The sequence below is a fragment of the Heterodontus francisci genome, chromosome 1, assembly GCF_036365525.1.
Source record: "Heterodontus francisci isolate sHetFra1 chromosome 1, sHetFra1.hap1, whole genome shotgun sequence".
In the NCBI taxonomy this organism is placed as follows: domain Eukaryota; kingdom Metazoa; phylum Chordata; class Chondrichthyes; order Heterodontiformes; family Heterodontidae; genus Heterodontus; species Heterodontus francisci.
In genome coordinates, this window is record NC_090371.1 from 281,613,022 (window position 1) to 281,634,546 (window position 21,525).

Consider the following 21,525-nt stretch of genomic DNA (forward strand, 5'->3'; position numbering starts at 1 on the left):
TTTTCATTTTCCATGAACAGTTTTATGGGAGATAAAAATATTGGCGATGCGGGGGCGGGGGGGGGGGGGGGGGGGGGGGGGGAGAGAGGAGAAGAAGAAACAAGACTGAGTGGGCAGGGAAGTTAGTCATGTGATGAAATCTCCAGGAAGACATCCAACAGAGCTGGCAATCCTACCTGTGCAGGTACAAAGCACTGGGACGTTTCTCAAGATTTATTGGAGGGCCAACTGCCCCATGACTAAATAAATGCAGGAGGAGCAGCTGTGACTTGAATCACTCTCCTGAGAACTGGGCTGAGTAAAAGGACAGGGCATTGTCACAGAGATGTTTTAGAAGCTCAATGAGCAAGCAAATACTTTTGGTAAACAACTACAATATGCCAATCTTTCCAAAAAAAGGTCAGAACAACAGGCCAGCTAGCTTGACTGTTCATATGCCAAGAAAAAATATTTATCCTAACAGAAGCAATTCAAAAATACAATTAGCAAGAGTGAAAGTTAGTAATTCCAAGCCAACATACCAGATTGAGCCCACAATTTGCTATAGAATGGTCAATTTAGCTGAACTTTAGAATCCTTGCATGTAAATGTCCTGTTTCTTAAAGTAATGAACAGAAAGCTGGATGTAGGAGGTGTGCAATTTCCAGATGTGCATTCCCAGCTTCCAACAGGAATGTAAAAACAGAAATGTAATGCATAATTAGCAATGAGCAGAAATTTCCTCCAATTAAATATGTGAAGAACGAAGCCATTGTTTTCAGTCCCCATTCCAAATTCCATTCCCTAGCTACCAACTCCATCCCTCTCCCTGGCAACATTCTGAGATTAAGCCAGTCTGTTCACAACCTTGGTGTCACATTTGACCCCGAGATGATCGTCCAACCTTATATTCATGCCATCACTAAGGCTGCCTACTTTCCCCTCCATCACATTGCCCCTGTCTCAGCTCATGAGCTGCTGAAACCCTCATTCATGCCTTCGTTACCTCTAGACTGGACTATTCCAATGAACTCCAGGCTGGTCTCCCACATTCTACTCTCTATAAACTTGAGGTCACCCAAAACTCTGCTGGATGGGTTTTTAACTCACACCAAGTCCCGTTCACCTTTCACCCCTGCGCTCACTGACCTACATTGGTTCACAGGCAAGCAACGTCTCAATTTTAAAATTCTCTTATTTTCAAATCCCTCCATGGACTCATCCCTCCCCATCTCTGCAATCTCCTCCAGCCCCACAACCCTCCAAGATATCTGCACTCCTCTAATTTTGGCCTCCTGTGCATCCCTGATTTTAACTGTTCCACCATTGGTGACCATGCCTTCATTGCCTAGGCCCCGAGTTCTGGAATACCTTTCCTACACCTCACTTTCCTCCTTTAAGACCCTCCTTAAAACCTACCTCATTGACCAAGCTTTTGATAATCTGACCTAATATCTCCTTTAATGGCTTGGTGCCATACTTTGTTTTATAATTCTCCTGTAAAAGGGTCTTGGGACGTTTTATTACGTTAAAAGGCGCTATATAAATATGTTATCCTTTTATCAATTTGTACAGACTTTAATTTCCACAATATGCTGTGCATGTTTCTGGTCTCCATAGTACCAAAAGGATATTGTGATACTGGAGAAGGTGCAAAAAAAAAAATCAAAACTCAGATTATAACCATCAGACTTAACAAGTTTGGGGTTCTTTTAAAATATGAATGTAAGAAACAGGAGCAGGAGGCGGCCATTTGGCCCCTCAAGCCTGCTCCGCCATTCAAGAAGAACATGGCTCATCTGATTGTGGCCTTAACTCCACGTTCCTGCCTGCCCTCCCATAACACTCTACTCCCTTGTAGATCAAAAATCTGTAACTCAGCTTTGAATATATTCAATGGCTCAGCCTCCAGTGGGGTCAAGAATACCAAAGATTTACAACCCACAGAAGAAATTCCTTCTCATCTCTGTCTTTAATAAATTGAAGACTGAGAGGGTGACCTGATAGAGGTCTTTAAAATTATAGAGTTGTTAGATGGGGTAGACGTAGATATGATGTTTTCGCTTGTGGGGAAGTCTAAAACCGGAGGCCATAAATATAATACAGTCACCAAAAAAAATCCAACAGGGAATTCAGAAGGAACATCTTTACCCAGAGAGTGGCGAGAATGTAGAACTCGCTACCACAGGGAGTAGTTGAGACAAATAACGTAGATACATTTAAGGGGAAGCTGGAGAGACACGAGGGAGAAAGGAATAGAAGGAAAGGGTGAGATGAAGAGGGGCAGGAGGAGGCTTGTGTGGAGAATAAATACTGCATGGATTAATTGGGCTGAATGGCCTGTTTCTGTGCTATGCGTTCCATATAATTCTATGAGAGCTGTGGTTGGAGATAACGCCTTGGGATCAAGGGAAGATTGGATAATGAAGTTATCAGGAATAAAAGTTATAAATTGAGGCTGGCTCAATACTCAGGATTCCACATGCATTACTACAAGGACAGCAATAGTTGCAGAATGTCTCAGCTTCAGGCAATTGGAGTTATCGTAAATCTAAACAGGATGCGCCAAGGAAAGGGCTATAATTGACAAGGTCAGCAGGCATTTAGAAAGAGTGCTGATAAACAGGATGTGCATCATTTAATACTGGGAAACAAAGATGGTAAAAAAAAAACACAGGCAGTATTACACAGTGTTTTCCTACAAAGAAAGGTAAATAGAGCGTATTTTACAAAATGAGGGAAAAAAACAGGCTAAAGGTGCAGATACATTCATATAGCGTCTTTCACTAGCTCATAATATCTGAAATCACTTTACAGTCAATTAATTACTTTTGAAGTCCAGTCAGTGTTCTGATTTTTTTTATTCATTCATGGGATGTGGGCATCACTGGCTAGGCCAGCATTTATTGTCCATCCTTAACTGCCCTTAAGAAGATAGTGGAGCTGCCTTCTTGAACCGCTGCAGTCCATGTGAGGTAGGTACACCCAGAGTGCTGTGAGGAAGGGAGTTCCAGGATTTTGACCCAGCGCCAGTGAAGCAACGGCGATATAGTTCCAAGTCAGGACGGTGTGTGACTTGGAGGGGAACTTGCAGGTGATGGTGTTCCCATGCATTTGCTGCCCTTGTCCTTCTAGTTGGTAGAGGTCACGGGTTTGGAAGGTGCTGTCTAAGGAGCCTTGGTGCATTGCTGCAGTGCATCTTGTAGATGGAAACACAGCAGCCACTTTTCACACAGCAAGCTCCCAGAAACAGCAATGCTATAATGATCAGATAATTTGTTTTTAGTGATGTTGGTTGAGAGATAAATATTGGCCAGGACACCAGGGAGAACTCCCCTATTCTTCAAAATAGCAGCTTGATTTAATGTCTCATCCGAAAGACAGCACCTCTGACAGCGCAACGTTCCCTCAGTACTGCACTGTAGCAACAGCCTAGATTTTGTGTTCAAGTCTCTGGAGTGGGACTTGAACGAACAACCTTCTGACTCAGGCAAGAGTGTGACCCACTGAGCCACAGCTGATAGAGTGGAAGTGGAAAATTCTCCCCTTATTCAACATATATGTTCCCCTATTATCTAATTACTGCAAAAAGTATCATCCTCGGAAATAGCAACTTTAAACCCGCCTCCTTTTTAGTCCGACTTAGCAAACAGGGGAAAGACAGAGGCCTTACAGACAGCAGCAAAGTGGTTGTGTCAGCTGTAGGATGATTAGAGGTAGGTTTACAGTGTAACTTAAGAATGTCAGTGTTGCATTTGCACACTACCCACTCTCAAGGCCTTTCAGTGAGAAATCACAAATCAGTAGAGACTGGGCAATCCTGTCCCCAAGATAAATTTTTATTTAGCATTGGCAAGCAAACACTTTGATGGCATCTGTCCAAGTTGGATCAGGCCCAGGTTCCAGAACAGTAAAGAAAACATTCTCTCCCACAGAACCACCCAGTCTCCAAGGAGTGGATGCTTTTCTTTTATAATGTTGGAGTAAAACTGACCCCAAGAAAGATGCCAGCGTGAATCATGTGACACTAGCACATCATCCTCTTTGTCAAGAGAAGTCACACATTACAAAACTGAACAGCACTTTGTATTTATAAAGCACCTTTAACATAGTAAAATGTCCCAAGGTGCTTCACAGGAGCGCTATCAAATGAAATTTGACCGAGCCACATAAGGAGACATTAGGACTGGTGATCAAAAGCGTGATCAAAGAGGCTGATTTTATGCAGTGCCTTAAAAAGGAGGAGAGAGGCGCAGAGAGAGTTTCAGGGAGGAAACTCCAGAAATTAGGGCCCAGGCAGCTAAAGGCACTGCCACCAATGGTGGAGCGATGGAAATTAGGAAAGTGCAAGAGGCCAGAATTGCATCTCGGAGGGTTGTGGGACTGGAGGAGGTTAAAGAGACGGGGTGGAGGGGGAGGCCGTGGGGGAATTTGAAAACAAGCAAAGCAAGCACAAGGCAACACAACATGAAAATAATTCTCACCTGTAACAATGCAATTCCAATAAATATTCCTGCAACCACAGTCAGGTTTTCCTGCAGCCATTTCTCAAACTGTCCCACACAACCTTTAGTGTAAATATAATTCTGTTGCTCAAGGACCTGCAAGTAAAGCGAATGTCATATTAGAATCAGGAGCATAAAACCCCAGTGAAAATTCTGAGCGGACAATATTTAGGCAAACTGATAATGAGTTTCTTGTTACTGTTACGTTTAATTTGGAACATTGGTTTTGAACATTTGAGTACCAACTGATGTGAGATCAGCCATGATCTCATTGAATGGCAGAACAGGCTTGAGGGACTGAATGACCTCCTACTGTTCTTACCTGGCCACAGCAAGGGGGAGCAATGATTACATTTACTTTTTAGTGTCAACCCTGGCTCATGGGTAGCACTGTCTCACCTGAGAGTCAGAAGGTTGTGGGCTCAAGATCCACTCTCGAGACCTGAGGACATAATGCAGGCAGATACTCCCAGGGCAGTATTGAGGGCAAGGTGCACTTTAGGAGGTGTCGTCTTTTGCATGAGATATTAAACCAGGACCCTGTCTGCCCTTTTAGGTGGATATAAAAGATCCCATGGCACTATTTCGAAGAACAGGGAAGTTCTCCCCGGGGTCCCGGCCAATATTTATCCCTCAATCAACATCACCAAATCAGATTATCTGGTCATTATCACATCGCTGCTTATGGGAGCTTGCTGTGTGGAAATCGACTGCCACATTTCCAACATTGCATTAGTGACTACACTTGAAAAGTACTTCATTGGCTGTAAAGCATTTTGGATATCCTATGGTCATGAAAGGTGCTATAGAAGAGAATAGACAGATAGAGCAGATGGAGAGAAACCGTTCCTGTTGGTAGAAGGGTCGAGAACCAGGGGACATCAATTTCAGGTGATTGACAAAAGAAGCAACAGCGACACAAGGAAAACTTTTTTTTTTTTAACGTGAGTGATTAAGATCTGGAATGCATTACCTGAGTATGTGGTGGAGGCAGATTCAATTGCGGCTTTCAAAAGAAATTGGATAATTATCTGAAGAGAAAAAAATTTCAGGGCTGCGGGGAAAATGCAATGGAGTGGGACTAGGTGAGTTGCTCTTGGAGAGCTGGCATGGACCCGATGGGCCAAATGGCCTTCTTCTGTGCTATAACCATTCTATGAAATATTTCTTTCTAGAAGATAATGGGCTTTTGCTACACTTCTGTGTGAAAATACATGATCTAGTGGAAGGGGATTAACAAATTGTTTACTAGTTGGTGAAAGCTTCAAAAACCAGGGGGCATAGTTTCAAAAAGTAGGACATTGAAAAAAGGAAGAGAGGTGAATCATTTTTATCATAACACACAGAGGAGCTTTCATGCAGCAGCCCATAGACAGGAACCAGGCTCTGTTTGCAATTTGTTAGATGGCACATGCTTCCTCTCCCTGCCTCTCCAACCCATAGTCTACAAGACAGTGAGTTCCAGGGTAGGTAGAGAGAGGGAAAGAAACTGAAGATGAAGGAGGAAATTTTTTTTAAAGTTGCATTTCCATAGCGCCTTTCACATCGTCAGGAAGGTCGATAAACGCTTTAGAGCCACTGAAGTGCCGATGAAGTGTAGTCACTGCTGTAAAGTAGGAAACCGAACTGCCAGTTTGCACACAGCAAGCTCCCAGAAGTAGCAATGAGATGAATCATCAATTAATGTCTTCTAGTGATGTTTGTTTTGGGAAAAATACTGGCCAGGAGACCAGGAAAGCGCCTCTGCTCCTCCTTGAATAGTGGTCATGGGATCTTTCATGTCCACCTGAGGGGACAGATGCACATTAACGTTTCATCGGCAAGTAGCAGCTCCGACAGTGCAGCACTCTCTCAATACGGCACTGGGAGTGTCAACCTGGATCACATGCTCAAGTTTCTGGACTGGGACTTGAGCCCAGAACATTCTGACTCAGAATTGTCACGTCTGTGACTTTTCAGGATTATTTGCCATGATTTTCATGCCTTTTGATATTTTTGATCAGGATGAACACACAGAGACATAGATTTACCATTGCAAAACTGCAGTCCTAGGCATTAGAGTGGCAGACAAAGCTCAAGGGGCATTGAAGGACTGAACATGGTACACTGTGTCAGCAAGATGCACGTTCAGCAGAGACTAGTGCTGAATCACTTGTCAAACAGTACCCAGAGCAAACATTTGAAATAAAATATTGCTGTCTGTTTCCAATCACAAGGGCTGGTTACAGAATCATACCGCAAAGTAGACCATTCAGCCCATCATGCCTGTGCTGGCTCTTTGAAAGAGCTATCCAATTGGTCCCCACTCCCCCTTGCTCTTTCCCCACTTACTACTGAATCGGCTTCCACCACCCTTTCAGGCAGCACATTGCTGATCACAACAACTCACATTAGATCATAATTTTTAATAAGAATTTGGTGGTGGGGGAGCAAATTCTGCCCAAAATGAGTGAATTCTGTGCTTTCTTTCTGTGCTGAAAGTGAGCAGGTTTGTGTTACGACAGATTGTAAAGATTTGAGATAATTCTGCGTTGCAAAGTACGTGTAAATGTAATTGGGAGTTGGAAGTGTGCTTAATTGGGAAACAGTCTGACTTGAGCATCGGGGAATCAGATCACAATGTAGGTCAGCGAGGACATGGGTGACGCGGGAGTAGGACATGGGCAGCGGAGATTTTGGACCAGCTGCAGTTTACAGAAGTTAGAGGCTGGGAGGTCAACCAGGGGAGCATTGGAACCATCAAGCCTAGAGGTGCAGAAGGCATGAGTGAGGGTTTTGGCTGAAGAACAAAGTTAGGGAAAGGGGAGGTCAAGGTTCTGCCCGCCCCCCCCCCCCCCCCCCCCCCCACCCATTTGTACCATTATAGATGTTTCTCAACTTCAATCAAGATACAAATGGTGGACCTTTCGGTGTACAGTAGTCGATTTTGGACTGTCTAGAATGGCAAGTTAGGAAGCCCAGGAAATTATTCCAGTGTCTATAATATTTTTCCAATGAAAGAAATCTATTGCAGTGTTCAAGTGCAGCGGCATTACATAAACAATGTTTTTACCATTTGATTAACAGATAAGGGGCGGGCACAGGGTGGGAAAGGCTGATGCAGGATTATTCTTATTTTGTGCAACATGAAAATTTGAGGCTGAGATGAGATCAGCCATGATCGTATTGAATGGCGGAGCAGGCTCGAGGGGCTGAATTGCCTACTCCTGCTCCTAGTTCTAAGTTCTTATGATCTCATCCCATGACCATGCTGAGTCTTACCAGAACACAAACCCCACTTTGTCAACACAGTTTCGGAACACACTGTGGACTAGATTAGTAGTGTGACAATGCACAATTACAAAGCAGCAGAACCATCCTAGATTGTTCAGCAAGTACGAATACCTCACGGAAATCTCAAAATGGAGATCAATTGATTTTTTATTAGGCAAGGGTACTAAGGAATATGGAACCAAGGAGAGTAGATGAAGCTAAGATACAGATCTAATTGAACGGTGGAACTGGTTTGAGGAGCTGAATGGCCTACCGTTCCCCATCTACCTACATTCTCTTCTCTAGTATCCTTTGTCTTTCCAGGCAACCCAACTGGAGCTGAGGCCCGACACGTCTGCTGCTTGGTCATCACCAACACCAACACCAGCACAAGAACACCCTTCTCTCCCTCCACTCCATGTGGACACACCATACACTTGGCATTTTAAAAACACAGTTATAACAGCAGACTCAAGAGCAAGGAACAAAAATCCGAACACCCTAGGGGCTAACACTCCCACACTGCAAAATGTCCAGAGTGTCCACTGACATCACTGTGTCAATGTGTCAATGAATTGAGGTGGGCTGGGACTGGCTTTTATTTAATTTGTTCATGGGATGTGGGTGTGCATCACATGCACAGAAAGCCAAAATAGAATTTAGGAAGCTCATTTAATGTTCAGCATCAAGATCTCTTTAGCCCTTGGTTGTATCACCCCTTCCTACTCACCTCTTTCAGTCTCACATCATAACCACATTGGGTGTTAATGACATCCTCCTAGAGAAAGAAGATTAACTGTCAGCAAATGTAAGCTTTACCGCACGAATTAAATAACAGTTTGAACGAACATCACAGCCCTTCAGGTTATACATTGTGTGTAGACGGCTTCTCTCTTTCAGTGGGTGGGGAATGACATTTTCACTATTTGGCCAACAGACAAGGATGAATTTGTCGTAAAGAGCTTACATTTCTATAAGCACCATTCACAACCTCAATGTCCCAAAGCACTTTGCAGCCAATGAAGTACTTTCAGTGTAGTCAGTGTTGTAATGTAGAACAGCGTCAGCCAATTTGTACACAGCAAGGTCACAAAAACACCAAGAGAAAATGACCAGGTAATCAGTTTTAGCAATGTTAGTTCAAAAACTAATATTGCCCAGGACTCTGTTGGGAACTCCCCTGTTCTTCAAAGTTGTGCCGAGATCGGTTACATCCACCCAAGAGAGCAGACGGGGGCCTCGGGTTAACATCTTATCCAAAAGATGGCACCTCCAACAGTGCAGCACTCCACTTACAGCAGATCTATTTTACTTCCTTCTCTTACTGTACATTTTCAAGTGGTTAATTAGTTATAAAGTAGTTACTATTCTGCCAGGTTCCATATCTAGATTTAAAGATAACAGGCATTTGAACTCTGCTCCCCAATCCAGAAAACAAATCTATTTTAAAAAGGACAATTCTAGCTTGGAGGAGTGCATTTTGTGCCCAGTGTATTGGGAGTGGTTTTTGTTTAATCTTTAGATTAGAACCACAGCATGTTTCCATCATTTTCTGTATTCACATTTCAAGCCTTCTGCACCTCCAGGGTTTCATCTCTTGAATTCTCTAGTTTTTTGCCTTCTTGTGTGGCCACATTCATCACCTTAGCTTTTTTGCCCATTCGTTTCTGTACTTTAATGTATTTTCACTGCCTCGATGTTTTCAAACCCCTCCACGACCTTGTCCCATCTCTGCAAACTTCGCCAACCCTACAACTCTCAGAGGTCACTGCACTCCTCCAATTCTGGCTTCTTTGGCACTGCTGAGTTTAACCGCCCCACCTTTGGCAGCCATGCCTACAACTGCATAGGCCTGAAGCTGGAGAATTCCCTCCCTACACCTCTCCGCCTCCCTACCTCTCTCTCCTCCTTTAAGTCACTCCTTAAAACCTACTTCCCCAACCACCTTCCTAATATCTCCTTATGTGACTCGGTGTCAAATCTTGTTTGATAACATTCCTGTGAAGCACCTTGGGACGTTTTGTATTAAAGGCGCTATAAAAATGCAAGTTGTTGCTCCTCGGGTTCTATTTTTAAGGACCTCACCGGTAATTGAAATGAATGCCTTGCCACTTTATGCTGCCACCTTACCGTGGGGTCCTTAGTACAGCAGGAAAAGGGCACTCCGCAGCGCTCCCGACTTGTATTGCCATCCGTACAATTGAAGTAAATATTCAAGTTCCAATCGTCAGCATTATGGGCTCCACAGCATTCCCACTGCATTGAGGAAAAGGAGATGGTTAACAGAGGTTCAAATCTCACTGCCCTTTCCAAGCCTCAAACCAAAAACACATACAATAATCTGCAGTCTAAACTTTGTTTTTAAGTGTTGCAACTGAAGTTGTAGTGTATTAGCAGTGATGATACAAGACGCACAAAGACAATAATCAGTACTTATCTGTATGTTATGGGCGGTTTTCAGTTGAAGAATATTTTACCAGTGCAGTTTACTTCCCTCAATCCACCCTTCTCCCATCAACTACACACTTTCAAAACACAACGGCTGGAATTTTCCGCCACCCGGCTGGAATGGGCTGGCAGTGGGGCAGTAAAATTGAGTGGGAGGCGGAAGGGGCCATTCCCCGAGGCCTTCCTGCCCCCGCTGCAATTTTACAAGGGGTGGTGGTGGCGAGAAATGGCCCGTCCGCCCCCGGCCAATCAAGGCCCTTAAGTGGTCAATTAACACCACTTAAGGGCTTCCTCCCACCACCACTGGTATTTTGCCAGCAGTGGGCAGGCAGCACTCCTCACTGCCCCAATCAACCCCCCTTGCCTCACCAGGGCCCAGCCCATTGTCCCTAGTGAGGCCCCAGACACTACTTCTCTGGACTGCGTCCACAATCCTGCTGTTGACTGTGTGCAGTCCCAGCGGTGGCCACTGCTCCCGGTGACACTGCTGGGACTGAGCAGTCAGCCTGCAGATTGGCCAGCAGCTCCATGAGGCGGGACTTCCTGAAGTCCCCCCCTCCCCCGAGGCCAATTAAGGGCCTGGGGAGCATCAAATCTTGGCGTGGCTCCCGGGCCCGGAGGTGGGCTCACCCCGACTTTTTGGCGAGTGGGTGGGGCTTCCCTCCCAACGTAACATTCCGGCCAACTTCTCTATTTACCTAGTCTTCTCCTCTATACATCTCAGCTTTAGCAGTGTCCTACTCATAAGAGCATAGGAATGGGAGGCTATTCAGCCCCATGAGCCTGTTCCACCATTCAATTAGATCACGACTTGGCTGTGTAACTCCATGTGACCGCTTTGGTTCTGTAACCCTCAATACCCTTGCCTAACAAAAATCAATCGATCTCAGTTTCAAAATTTCCAATTGACCCCTAAGCTCGACAGCTTTCTGGGGGGGGGGGGGGCGGGGTGGGGCGAGAGAGAGTGTTCCAGATTTCCACTAGCCTTTGTGTGAAGAAGTGCTTCCTAACATCACCCCTGAACAGCCTGGCTCTACTTTTAAGGTTATGCCCCCTGGTTCTGGATTCCCCCCACCAGATAAAAAACAAACAAACAGTCTCCCTCCCTCTACCCCACCAAATCCCTCAATCATCCCAAACTCTCCAGTTATAACATCCCCCAATCTTCCTGCGCTATTGTCCTTGGCTCTATAACCTTGATAATGTCCTGCACTATGGCCGTCAACTAAGTTTCCAAATCATAAAAAAAACTCTTTTGGTACAATGCTACAGTGCTGCAGCATCTACCACTCCCAGCTCAAGTGTTATTCCCCATCCAAATCATCACAGCACTCAATCTACACAACACACACACACAAGATTGATAGATTGAATGGTGTGTGAGACAGTCATTTCTTTTTCTGGAATTACTGTCTTACCCCTTGTCATTATCCCTGACTGACAGGATGCAAAATCAGCTCCTATGCTGATCAGTGCTGTTCTTTAGCAGGTTATCAGAAGGCTGGTTTTTCTGACTGACTAGCAAGTTCCCACCTGCCAGGTGGGAGTTTCTGCTCTACTGCTCCGTCAACCGTGACCTCAAATTCATCATGCTGCAAATTATAGCCCCAAAAAGATGTACTAATGGGATTCATTCATGTCTATCTAAAGCTCTTCAGCTGCTGCCAGTTTGCAACCAGTTTATATGTGGGTGGGGGGGGGGGGGGGAGGTTCTTCTTTTTTCCATTAGTATAACTGCATTATTTTTACTAAATGGCACTTGGAATTCTGAGGAAAAGTAAGCTGAAGAGAGAGGGGGTGGCCGGGGAGGCAGAGAGGGGGAGAAAGGAAAAAGTAATAAATAGAGCAAGGAAGAAGAGAGTAAGAGAAGGAAAGATGAGAGGAGAGCAGAGAGAAGACAGACTCAGCCATAACTCCATATTTGTAACCAAAAAAATGTGGGAATCTGCAGAATACCACTGGAGAAATTTTAGCAAATCATAATTCACATTCAACACCTAAATGTTACACGTGGAATGAAAATTTACACATGTGGCGGATACACTCCTCCATTCAGTTTCCGAAAACTAGCCATTGAGAGGTTTGGGTTCAATTCATTTTTTTTTTAATGTAAAATTGAACAGCGCCATCTTTATTACTGGCAGCTGCCTGAGACGTCGCAGACAGTGACGTATCAGTGGATGAGGCTGCATTTGCGCATGTGCAAGTACTGCGCCACTTAGTGGTTACGTTGTCAGCAAATGCAGCCTTTTTTTTTTTAATTCTTTCATGGAATATGAGTGTCGCTGGCAAGGCCAGCATTTGCTTCCCATCCCTAATTGCCCTCGAGAAGGTGGTGGTGAGCTGCCTTCTTGAACTGCTACAGTCCATCTGGTACGTGTTCACCCACAGTGCTGTTAAGAAGGGAGTTCCAAGATTCTGACTCAGTGACCGCGAAGGAACAGCGATATATTTGTGTGTGACTTGGAGGGGAACTTGCAGGTGGCGGTGTTCCCATGCACCTGCTGTTCTCATTCTTCCAGGTGGAAGAGGTCGTGTGTTTGGAAGGTGCTGTCTAAGGAGCCTTGGTGAGTTGCTGCAGTGCATCTTGTATATGGTACGCACTGCTGCCACTGTGCGTCAGTGGTGGAGGGAGTGAATGTTGAAGGTGGTGGATGGGGTGCAGATCAAATGGGCTGTTTTGTGCTGGATGGTGTCTAGCTGCTTGAGTGTTGTTGGAGCTGCACTTATCCAGGGAAGTGGAGAGTATTCCATCACACTCCTAACTTGTGCCTTGTAGATGGTGGACAGGCTTTGGGGAGTCATCAGGTGAGTTACCTGCCGCAGAATTCCCAGCCTATGACCTACTGTTGTAGCCACAGTATTTATGTAGCTGATTCAGTTCAGTTTCTAGTCAATGGTAACCCCCAGGATGTTGATAGTGGGTGATTTAGCAACGGTAATGCCACTGAATATCATGGGGAGATGGTTAGATTCTCTCTTGGAGATGGTTTTTGCCTGGCACTTGTGTGGGACAAATGTTACTGCCACTTATCAGCCCAAGCCTGGATGTTGTCCAGGTCTTTTTGCATATGGACATGGACTACTTCAATATCCGAGGAGCTGAGAATGGTGCAGAACATTGTGCAATCAGCAGCGAACATTCCCACTTCTGACCTTATGATGGAGGGAAAGTCATTGATGAAGCAGCTGAAGATGGTTGGGCCTAGGGCACTACCATGAGGAACTCCTGCAGGAACGTCCTGGGGCTGAGAGAATTGACCTCCAATAACCACAACCATCTTCCTTTGTGTTAGATATTTCTCCAACCAGTGGAAAGTTTCCCCCCTGATTCCCATTGACTCCAGTTTTGCTAGGGCTTCTTGATGCTATATTCAGTCAATTGCTGCCTTGATGCCCAGGGCAATCACTCTCACCTTGTCGCAGTGTACGAAGGCACAAAATACTGGACATAACGGGCGGACAGTACAAAACTGGACAAATAGCCACCCTACTTCAGCCTGCTCTGCCATTCAATGAGATCATGGCTAATCTGTATTCACCTGCCTTGGATCCATATTCTTGTCTACCATTGTCTAGCAAATGTCTATCGATCTTAGGTTTAAAATTATTAATTGAGCCTCGGCCTCTAATGCTTTTTGTGAGACAGTTCCACACTTCTACCACCCTTAGTGTGAAGTGTTTCCTAACTTCTCTTCTGAATGGCCTAGCTCTGATTTTAAGGTTATGTCCCCTTCTCCTAGACTCCAACAGCAGGAAAAGTTTCTCTCACTCTCCCGATCGTATCAATTCCTTTCAAAGCCCTAAATATCTCAATCAAATCACTCTTCAACCTTTTATATTCCAGCGAATTGAAGCCTAGTTTATGCAAACTCTCCTCGTAATTTAACCCTTGTGGGCCTGGTAACAGTCTGCCGAATCTACACTGCACTACTTCCAAGGCATTGATTGGCCCAAAGGTAGAGCAGCCTCGCGACATCTTCACTCTCCCCTGAATTGGCCTAGACAGCCCTCTTTGACCTTCACCCCTTCCTCAAACCCTGGTACAAAGTACTTACATATTCCTGTGTGAAGTCAATAAGGTTCTGCAGGTCAATGTCATCTCTATACGCTCTGATATTCTTATTAATGAAAAAGTTAAGTTGATCCCTGATCCAGTCCTTAAAGACAAAAGCCAGGACCCCAGCAGTGAGCTCCAGGAAGAAAATCACTCCAAGGAATACAGAGAACTGTTTTAAAAGAACAAAAGAAAAAAACATGGCTTAAAACCTTCTGTCCAAATACTTATACATTTTGCCTTCCAAGGAATATAGCAAAGTGACTTAAAAAAAAAATGTCAAATAAAGCCAGAGAGAGAGATTTCCCTTGCACATATTTAAGCTGCTCTTCATAGCCTCTTTTTGCAGAATTTCATTGCTTATGAACCATTTAAGGGAATTTCCCTCTCTTTTGAAAAAGTGCACTCTAAATATATATAGGTTACACAGTTTTTTTTTCCGTTACTACTTTTTGAAAAGAGAAAATGGATTGAAACAACCAAACTAAGTATAACCACTTAATGCGAAGAGATTAAAAATGAAAGATTTAAAGCATTTAACTTCTGAATCCAAACAAAATGAGTCCAATAGGGAATTCAGGAGAGACTTCTTTACCAGAGAGTGGTGAGAACGTGGAACTCGCTACAAGGTGTAGTTGGTGTGAATAGCATAGATGCATTTAAGGGGAAAGATAGATAAACACATGGGGGAGAAAGGAATAGTAGGATATGCTGATATATTGAGATGAAAAAAGGTGGGAGGAGGCTGGAGTGGAGCATCAAAACCAGTAAGGACCAGTTGGGCCGAATGGCCTGTTTCTGTGCTATTAATTCTGTGTAAACTATTCAGCTAACATGGTTTCAGCTGGCTGTCAGAATGTGCATGCTTGAATCTGTAACTTGGAGAATTCTTTCCTTAAATCGAGTACGGTTAAATAGAGAAAGGTTTTGCCGTTTTAACGGCTCGTCAACTACAGATTTTTTGCAATATGTTTCAGGCATGAACAGCAGGTTGATTTTCAGGCCTGCTCTTTAAACGGGAAGACTGGCACAGAAAATAAATTTCCGGCATTCAATAACAGCAAAGATAGTCAGAGAACATTTCCATTGGCCTGCTCCTAGGCTTGGCCGAGGTGGCCATCTGCAGGTCCAGGATGGACGTGACCCACTGGTGTCACTCTGACTCTGCCCACCTCTCATCCGGGGTCTTATCCACACCCGGGTGACCTTGCAGAAAGAGTACGAAACGTCCAGTTATGCTCGAGACATTCTGCAACCCGTGGGCACCAGAGGGACTGGTGTGTGTAATCATCAATAGGAACAATATCCTTTTAGTTTGATTTTTAAATTGTTATCCTTATTGTCAAATCCCTCCATAGCCTCGTCCCCTCCATATCTCTGTAACCTCCTCCAGTCCTAAAACCCTCCAAAATCTCTCCACTGCTGGTCTCTTGTGCAGCCTCGATTTTCATTGCTCCACCATTGGCGGCTGTGCCTGGACCCTAAGCTCTGGAATTCCCTCCCTAAACCTCTCCGTCTCTTTCTCCTCCTTTAAGACTCTCCTTAAAACCCACCTCTTTGACCAAGCATTTGATCACCTGTCCTAAAAAAAAAAACCTTGTGTGACTCGGCGTCAAATTTTGTTTGATGACTCTCCTGCAAAGTGCCTTGGAACATTTTCCTACATTAAAGGCGCTAGATAAAAGCAAACTGCTGTTTCTAACCTTTTCTTTGTATTTGTTCAAAGTTATAGAAAACACTTGCTTAGAAAAACCAAGCAAGTCCTCAAGACAACAGCAAAATGATCAGCCCTGAACAGATACCAGAGGATGTAGAGATTCCATCATTCTGCAATACAATAGGAATTGGACAGGCTTGCATCTCATCCTGTGTTAATATAATGTTCACAAGTTCTGCTGAGCATAACAGGATATGTTGTATTGCCAAATCTGCAAAGTGCAGAGGGCGTTGGAATTCCTTGTGGTTGAGAGTATGGAACATTGTGAGCTCTGTGTTCAATGGCCAAAGATGGAAACGCCCAAAATGAAAGAGAAACCACCGAACACAATCAGTTTTTCCACCTGCTCAGAGCACACTTGATCTCTCCGCTAGCTTCTTGTCCATAACTGGAAGCCATGCCTTCAGCTGCCTAGGTCTCGAGCTCTAGAAGCCATCCTAAACCTCGCTGCCCCTTTCTTGTCCTTTAAGGTGTTCCTTAAAACCAAACTTTTGGTCACCTGCCCTAATATCTCCTCCTTTGATTCAGTGTCAATTTTTGTGAAGCACCTTATATAAGGACAAAAAAAATAGAAGTAGGTTACAGCCCTCAAAACTACTCCTTCCAACCTCAACTTCACTTCACCCTCCTGAAGGCATGCTGCCAGTGGTACAGTGATGGAAGTGGGGGATGGACAAGAGGCTAGAGATTATGTTGGCTTATATGTTGGAGAGGTCTCGTGTGCTCTGAGCAGGTGGAAAAACAATTGTGTTCGGTGGTTTCTCTTTCATTTTAGGTGCTTCCATCCTTTGCCACTGAACCGAGAGCTCAATGTTTCATGCTCTTAACCACAAGGAATTCCAAAGCCCTCTGCACTTTGCACTTTGCAGACTTGGCAACGACACAGTGGTTAGCACCGCAGCCTCACAGCTCCAGCGACCCGGGTTCAATTCTGGGTACTGCCTGTGTGGAGTTTGCAAGTTCTCCCTGTATCTGCGTGGGTTTTCTCCGGGTGCTCCGGTTTCCTCCCACATTCCAAAAGACTTGCAGGTTGATAGGTAAATTGGCCATTATAAATTGTCACTAGTATAGGTAGGTGGTAGGGGAATATAGGGACAGGTGAGGATGTGGTAGGAATATGGGATTAGTGTAGGATTAGTATAAATGGGTGGTTAATGGTCGGCACAGACTCGGTGGGCCGAAGGGCCTGTTCCGTACTGTATCTCTAAATCTAAATCTAAAATCTAAATCCTGTTATGCTCAGCAGATTCCCTTAAGTGTCCAAAAATCTATTGATCGCAATCTTGAGTATGCTCATCAACTGAGTCTCCACAGCTCTCTGAAGTAGAGAATTCCAAAGATTCACAATCCTCAGAGAAGAAATTTCTCCTCATCTTCGGCCTAAATAGTTGACCCCTTATCCTGAGACTGTGACCTCATGTTCTAAACTCTCCAGCCAGGGGGAACAGCCTCTCAGCGTCTCATGCCTTGGCACATTTTACCTCGTTAGCCGGTGCTATAAAAGTAAAAGTTGTTGTTACAACCCCAATCTTAACTGGAGCTACTCTGAGAACTTTGCTTAGTTTTCTAAACAAAAAATGAAAACCATGAATTTAGTCTGACCTCCGTTGCACTGCTGGTTGGCGAATTAACAATGTTTAAATCAGGTCGGCAGTTGAAAAATGAAAGGATTTTTAAAATTTCAACATATGTATTTATTTTACATACATTATATAGATTACACATAATTTTTGTTTTATTAACTGAAGTGAGGATTGAAAGCTGTGATACCTGTCACAGGTGGGCTATTTAATCAAGATATTCTTTTGTAACGGAAACTAAAGAAAATAACTGACCCAAAAACAAGTTGTTTGATGCTTAATCAACAGCAAAAAGAAAAAAGGTCCTCAGTTGGCTTCTGCACAGGCAGAACTTTCAGAAAGGCTGCTTCCCCTCAAAAAAAAAAACACACAAAATCAATTACTAGTTCCGAATTGGGAAAAAGATTCTTTGCTATTTGCTCCTCTATGCCTGAGCTAATGGCAATGACACTTCAATATAACGGTGTCAGTGGATAGCAGTCTCAACACTGAGTCAGAAAATTGTGGGCATAAGTCCCACTCCAGGGACTTCAGCACAAAATCTAGGCCAAGACACCCAATGCCATACCGAGAGAGTACTGCATTGTTGGAGGTGCCATCTTTCAGACGAGACTTTAAACCGAGGCACAGTATACCCTCTCAGGTGAGTGTAAAAGATCCCATGGCACTATTTCAAAGAAGAGTAGGGGAGTTATCACCGCTAAACTGGCCAACAATTATCCCTCAACAAACATCGTTACTACAGATGATCTGGTCATCGACATGTTGCTGTTTGTGGGAGTTTGCCATGAGTGACTGCACTTCAAAACTATCGGTCGCTGATAAGTGAGTTTCTCTCCAGATGAATTCAATATTTTATGAATGATCCAAAGTCAAGTGACAGCCCCACTGCAAAAACAGGATTCCATATTCTCATTGCAGTCAAATTAGTCCATATACCTCAGCATTCTGTATATTTTGTTTTCTGCTAACTCACTTGTTTGAACATAAGTGGGTCATCTGACACCTCGACTTTATCAAATTCCCATCCCCAAAAGCTACCCTGGTAAGTTCTGTCTCACACACAGCATATGCATACCTCTTAACTCTACATCCTGTCTATGGGTAGTACCTTGCAATTTTCCACAATTCAATCGAATTGCAAACCCAGTTAAGGTCCCTTTGCTGAATGGATAGAATTGAACCTGCTTTCACCGGGACTGCAGGTCCAGGTCATTCATGTAAATCAGAAGGGATATGCACTCAAACCCTCACTAGCCTCATTTATAAACCCCTTTGCAGAGCTCTTGATATCACCTTAGTTACAGTTTTCCCTCATCTGAGCAGACAAAGACTGGGCTGTCAAAGTTCCAGGCACTTCCTCCGTGAAGAATACGAGCACTTACAAACTTCAGCAGAAAGGTGTTCTCTCGCAGAGCCCCAATACATCCTGCAAATCCCAGAATGAACATCACACCTCCGACCACCAGGAACAGCCAGACTGGATCAAAGCCACCCAGATCAGTGATTGATGAAATATTGGACAACACACCCTGAAAGAATAAAACAGATACACAGCTCACATACGTTATAAAAGCAATTCAAAAATTATAAGCTCGCTCTCAAATATCTATTTAAGGACATATCAGTTAAAAGTTTTACCCTCTAAATATCTTATATAAAGTGTAGTTAAACAGGAAAGCAATGGTAGGTTCGCCACTTGTACTCTAAGTTCACAATTTCTCCAACCATGTAACCTGGAGTCAGTTAAATGGTGCCAGAGAAATCAGCTCACAAGTTATCAGTGACAGCACGAGCTGCATTATCTGACTACAGATAGATGCTTTTTGCACAACTGATTGATCCAAGATGTCATAAAACTGATGAGGTTTTAAAAATTTAATTGGATTTTCCTTGAAATATGAATGGCATAAACCACACAACAATTATGACTACATACTAGGATTGTAATAAATCAATAGTGGTTAATATATGCTTTTAAGTCATAATTAGAATGGTTAGACAACACTTGGAGTATTGTACACAGTTCTGGTCTCCATGTGATAAAAAAAAAAGAGGCACTGCAGAAGGTGCAAAAATGATTTACAAGTATGATACCAGAACGGAGAGGTTATGAACGATCAGGAAAGTGCACAGGCTCAGCCTGTTTTCTATAGAAGTGACCTGATAGAGGTCTTCAAGATTATGAAAGGCTTTGACAGAGTAAAAGTACAGAAGATGTTTACAATTCCGGGGGAGACCAGAACTAGGGATTCAAGATGATAAACAGGTCAATACTGGGGCGGCACAGTGGCGCAGTGGTTAGCACCGCAGCCTCACAGCTCCAACGACCCGGGTTCAATTATGGATACTGCCTCTGCGGAGTTTGCAAGTAGTCCCCCTGTGACCACGTGGGTTTTCGCCGGATGCTCCGGTTTCCTCCCACAGCCAAAGACTTGCAGGTTGATAGGTAAATTGGCCATTGTAAATTGCCCCTAGTATAGGTAGGTGGTAGGGGAATTGAGGGAAGATGGGGATGTGGTAGGAATATGGGATTAATGTAGGATTAGTATAAATGGGTGGTTGATGTTCGGTACAGACTCGGTGGGCCGAAGGGCCTGTTTCAGTGCTGTATCTCTAAATAAAATAAAATATCTAGAGACAATAGAGTTAAAATCATTGGCAAAAGATCTAGAGGTGAGATGAGAAATTTTTCCACTCAGTATTGTCGGGAGCTGGAACACTCGACCTGAAGAGGTGGTGGAAACTCATGCCATAAATAATTTTCAAAAGGGAATTAGACAGGTACTTAGAGATATGATAAATAGTGGAGGATGTGGGACTAAGCATGACTGTTCTTTCAAAGAGCTAGCACAAGCACAATGGGCCAAAAAACCTCCTTCTATGCTGTAAACTTTTATAATTCTATAATGATCTATCTGTATAAAACCTTAGTAAGACCACAGATGAAGGGCTGTGTACAGTTTTGAGCTCCACACTATAGGAAGGATGTCGAGAGAGTACAGTACAGGTTCAGTAGGATGCTGCCAGGTAGAAGGAAATACAAATGCAAAGAAAGACCTGGACAAGTGGGGGCTATCTTGGTGAGAACAGGAGTATAGGGCAGTGTGATAGAGGTGTTTAAAAAAGGTATGAAGGGCTGGGAGAGAGTCGACAGAAACAGACGTTTTCCAGGGATCGAGAGGTCAAGAATGAAGGAAAATGAATCTCATTAAATGTAAAGTCTTTTAGGACAGACAGCAGGAAAATACCTTTTTAAAAAAAAACAGAGGATTGAGAGGTGGCAGAATGCACTTGTCACTGAAGCAAAAATCATATGAACATTTAAGAAAAGATTAAATAGGTTTTTGAAGGAAAAAAAAAAAGAGTGAAGAGTTGAGAACAGGAAGGGGACATGGGATTAAGATCATTTCGTACATGCAGGATAAACAGCAACACGGACTGGTTGGGCTGAGCAGACTTGATTCAGCATTCCAGTTTCTAAGTAATTCAATTTAAAGTACAACCCGGATGAAGTTACAGACAAAATTAGGAACTCAGCAGTTAACAAACAGATGATCCTATGGGATATATTGCCCGATAATTAAAAAGTAGTAAAAGAAAACTGCAGTTGGAGGTGGAGGAGGTTAAGTGGGGGTAGGAGGTAGGGGAAGAGCGGAGAGAAAGACAAAATCAAGCTTCTGCCAGGTTTCTTACTTGCTAAAGAAAGAATGAACTTGCATTTATATAGAACCTTCCACAACTTCAGGTCATCCCAAAGTGCTTTACAGTCTGTAAAAGTCTTTTTTTTTGTGTGTAGTCATTCTACAGGAATAAGATAATGAGCTGGCAATCTGTTTTAATGAAGTTGGTACTATAAGGATGTGAAAGTCTTTACCACCAGTAATGGGCTTTACACTCCTATTCCATCAGGGTGGAAGCTAGTCAAACCCATGTTGCAAGAACACTTCAGCTTATAACCGAACTTTCACAAGCGGGCATTCATCA

General features: G+C 43.7%; 1 protein-coding gene across 2 annotated transcripts in view; it reads right to left on the reverse strand.

The window, feature by feature from the left end:
- The window catches only part of tspan5a (tetraspanin 5a), a 98,477-nt gene that overhangs the window by 2,778 nt on the left and 74,174 nt on the right, over positions 1-21,525 (reverse strand). For both annotated transcript variants that reach the window (XM_068046250.1, XM_068046260.1), the window contains exons 3-7: positions 18,924-19,070; positions 14,243-14,413; positions 9,867-9,992; positions 8,467-8,514; positions 4,464-4,580 (exon numbers count right to left, since the gene is read on the reverse strand). In XM_068046250.1, coding sequence (XP_067902351.1) covers positions 4,464-4,580; positions 8,467-8,514; positions 9,867-9,992; positions 14,243-14,413; positions 18,924-19,070 — 609 coding nt within the window. The remainder of the gene's footprint in view (positions 1-4,463; positions 4,581-8,466; positions 8,515-9,866; positions 9,993-14,242; positions 14,414-18,923; positions 19,071-21,525) is intronic.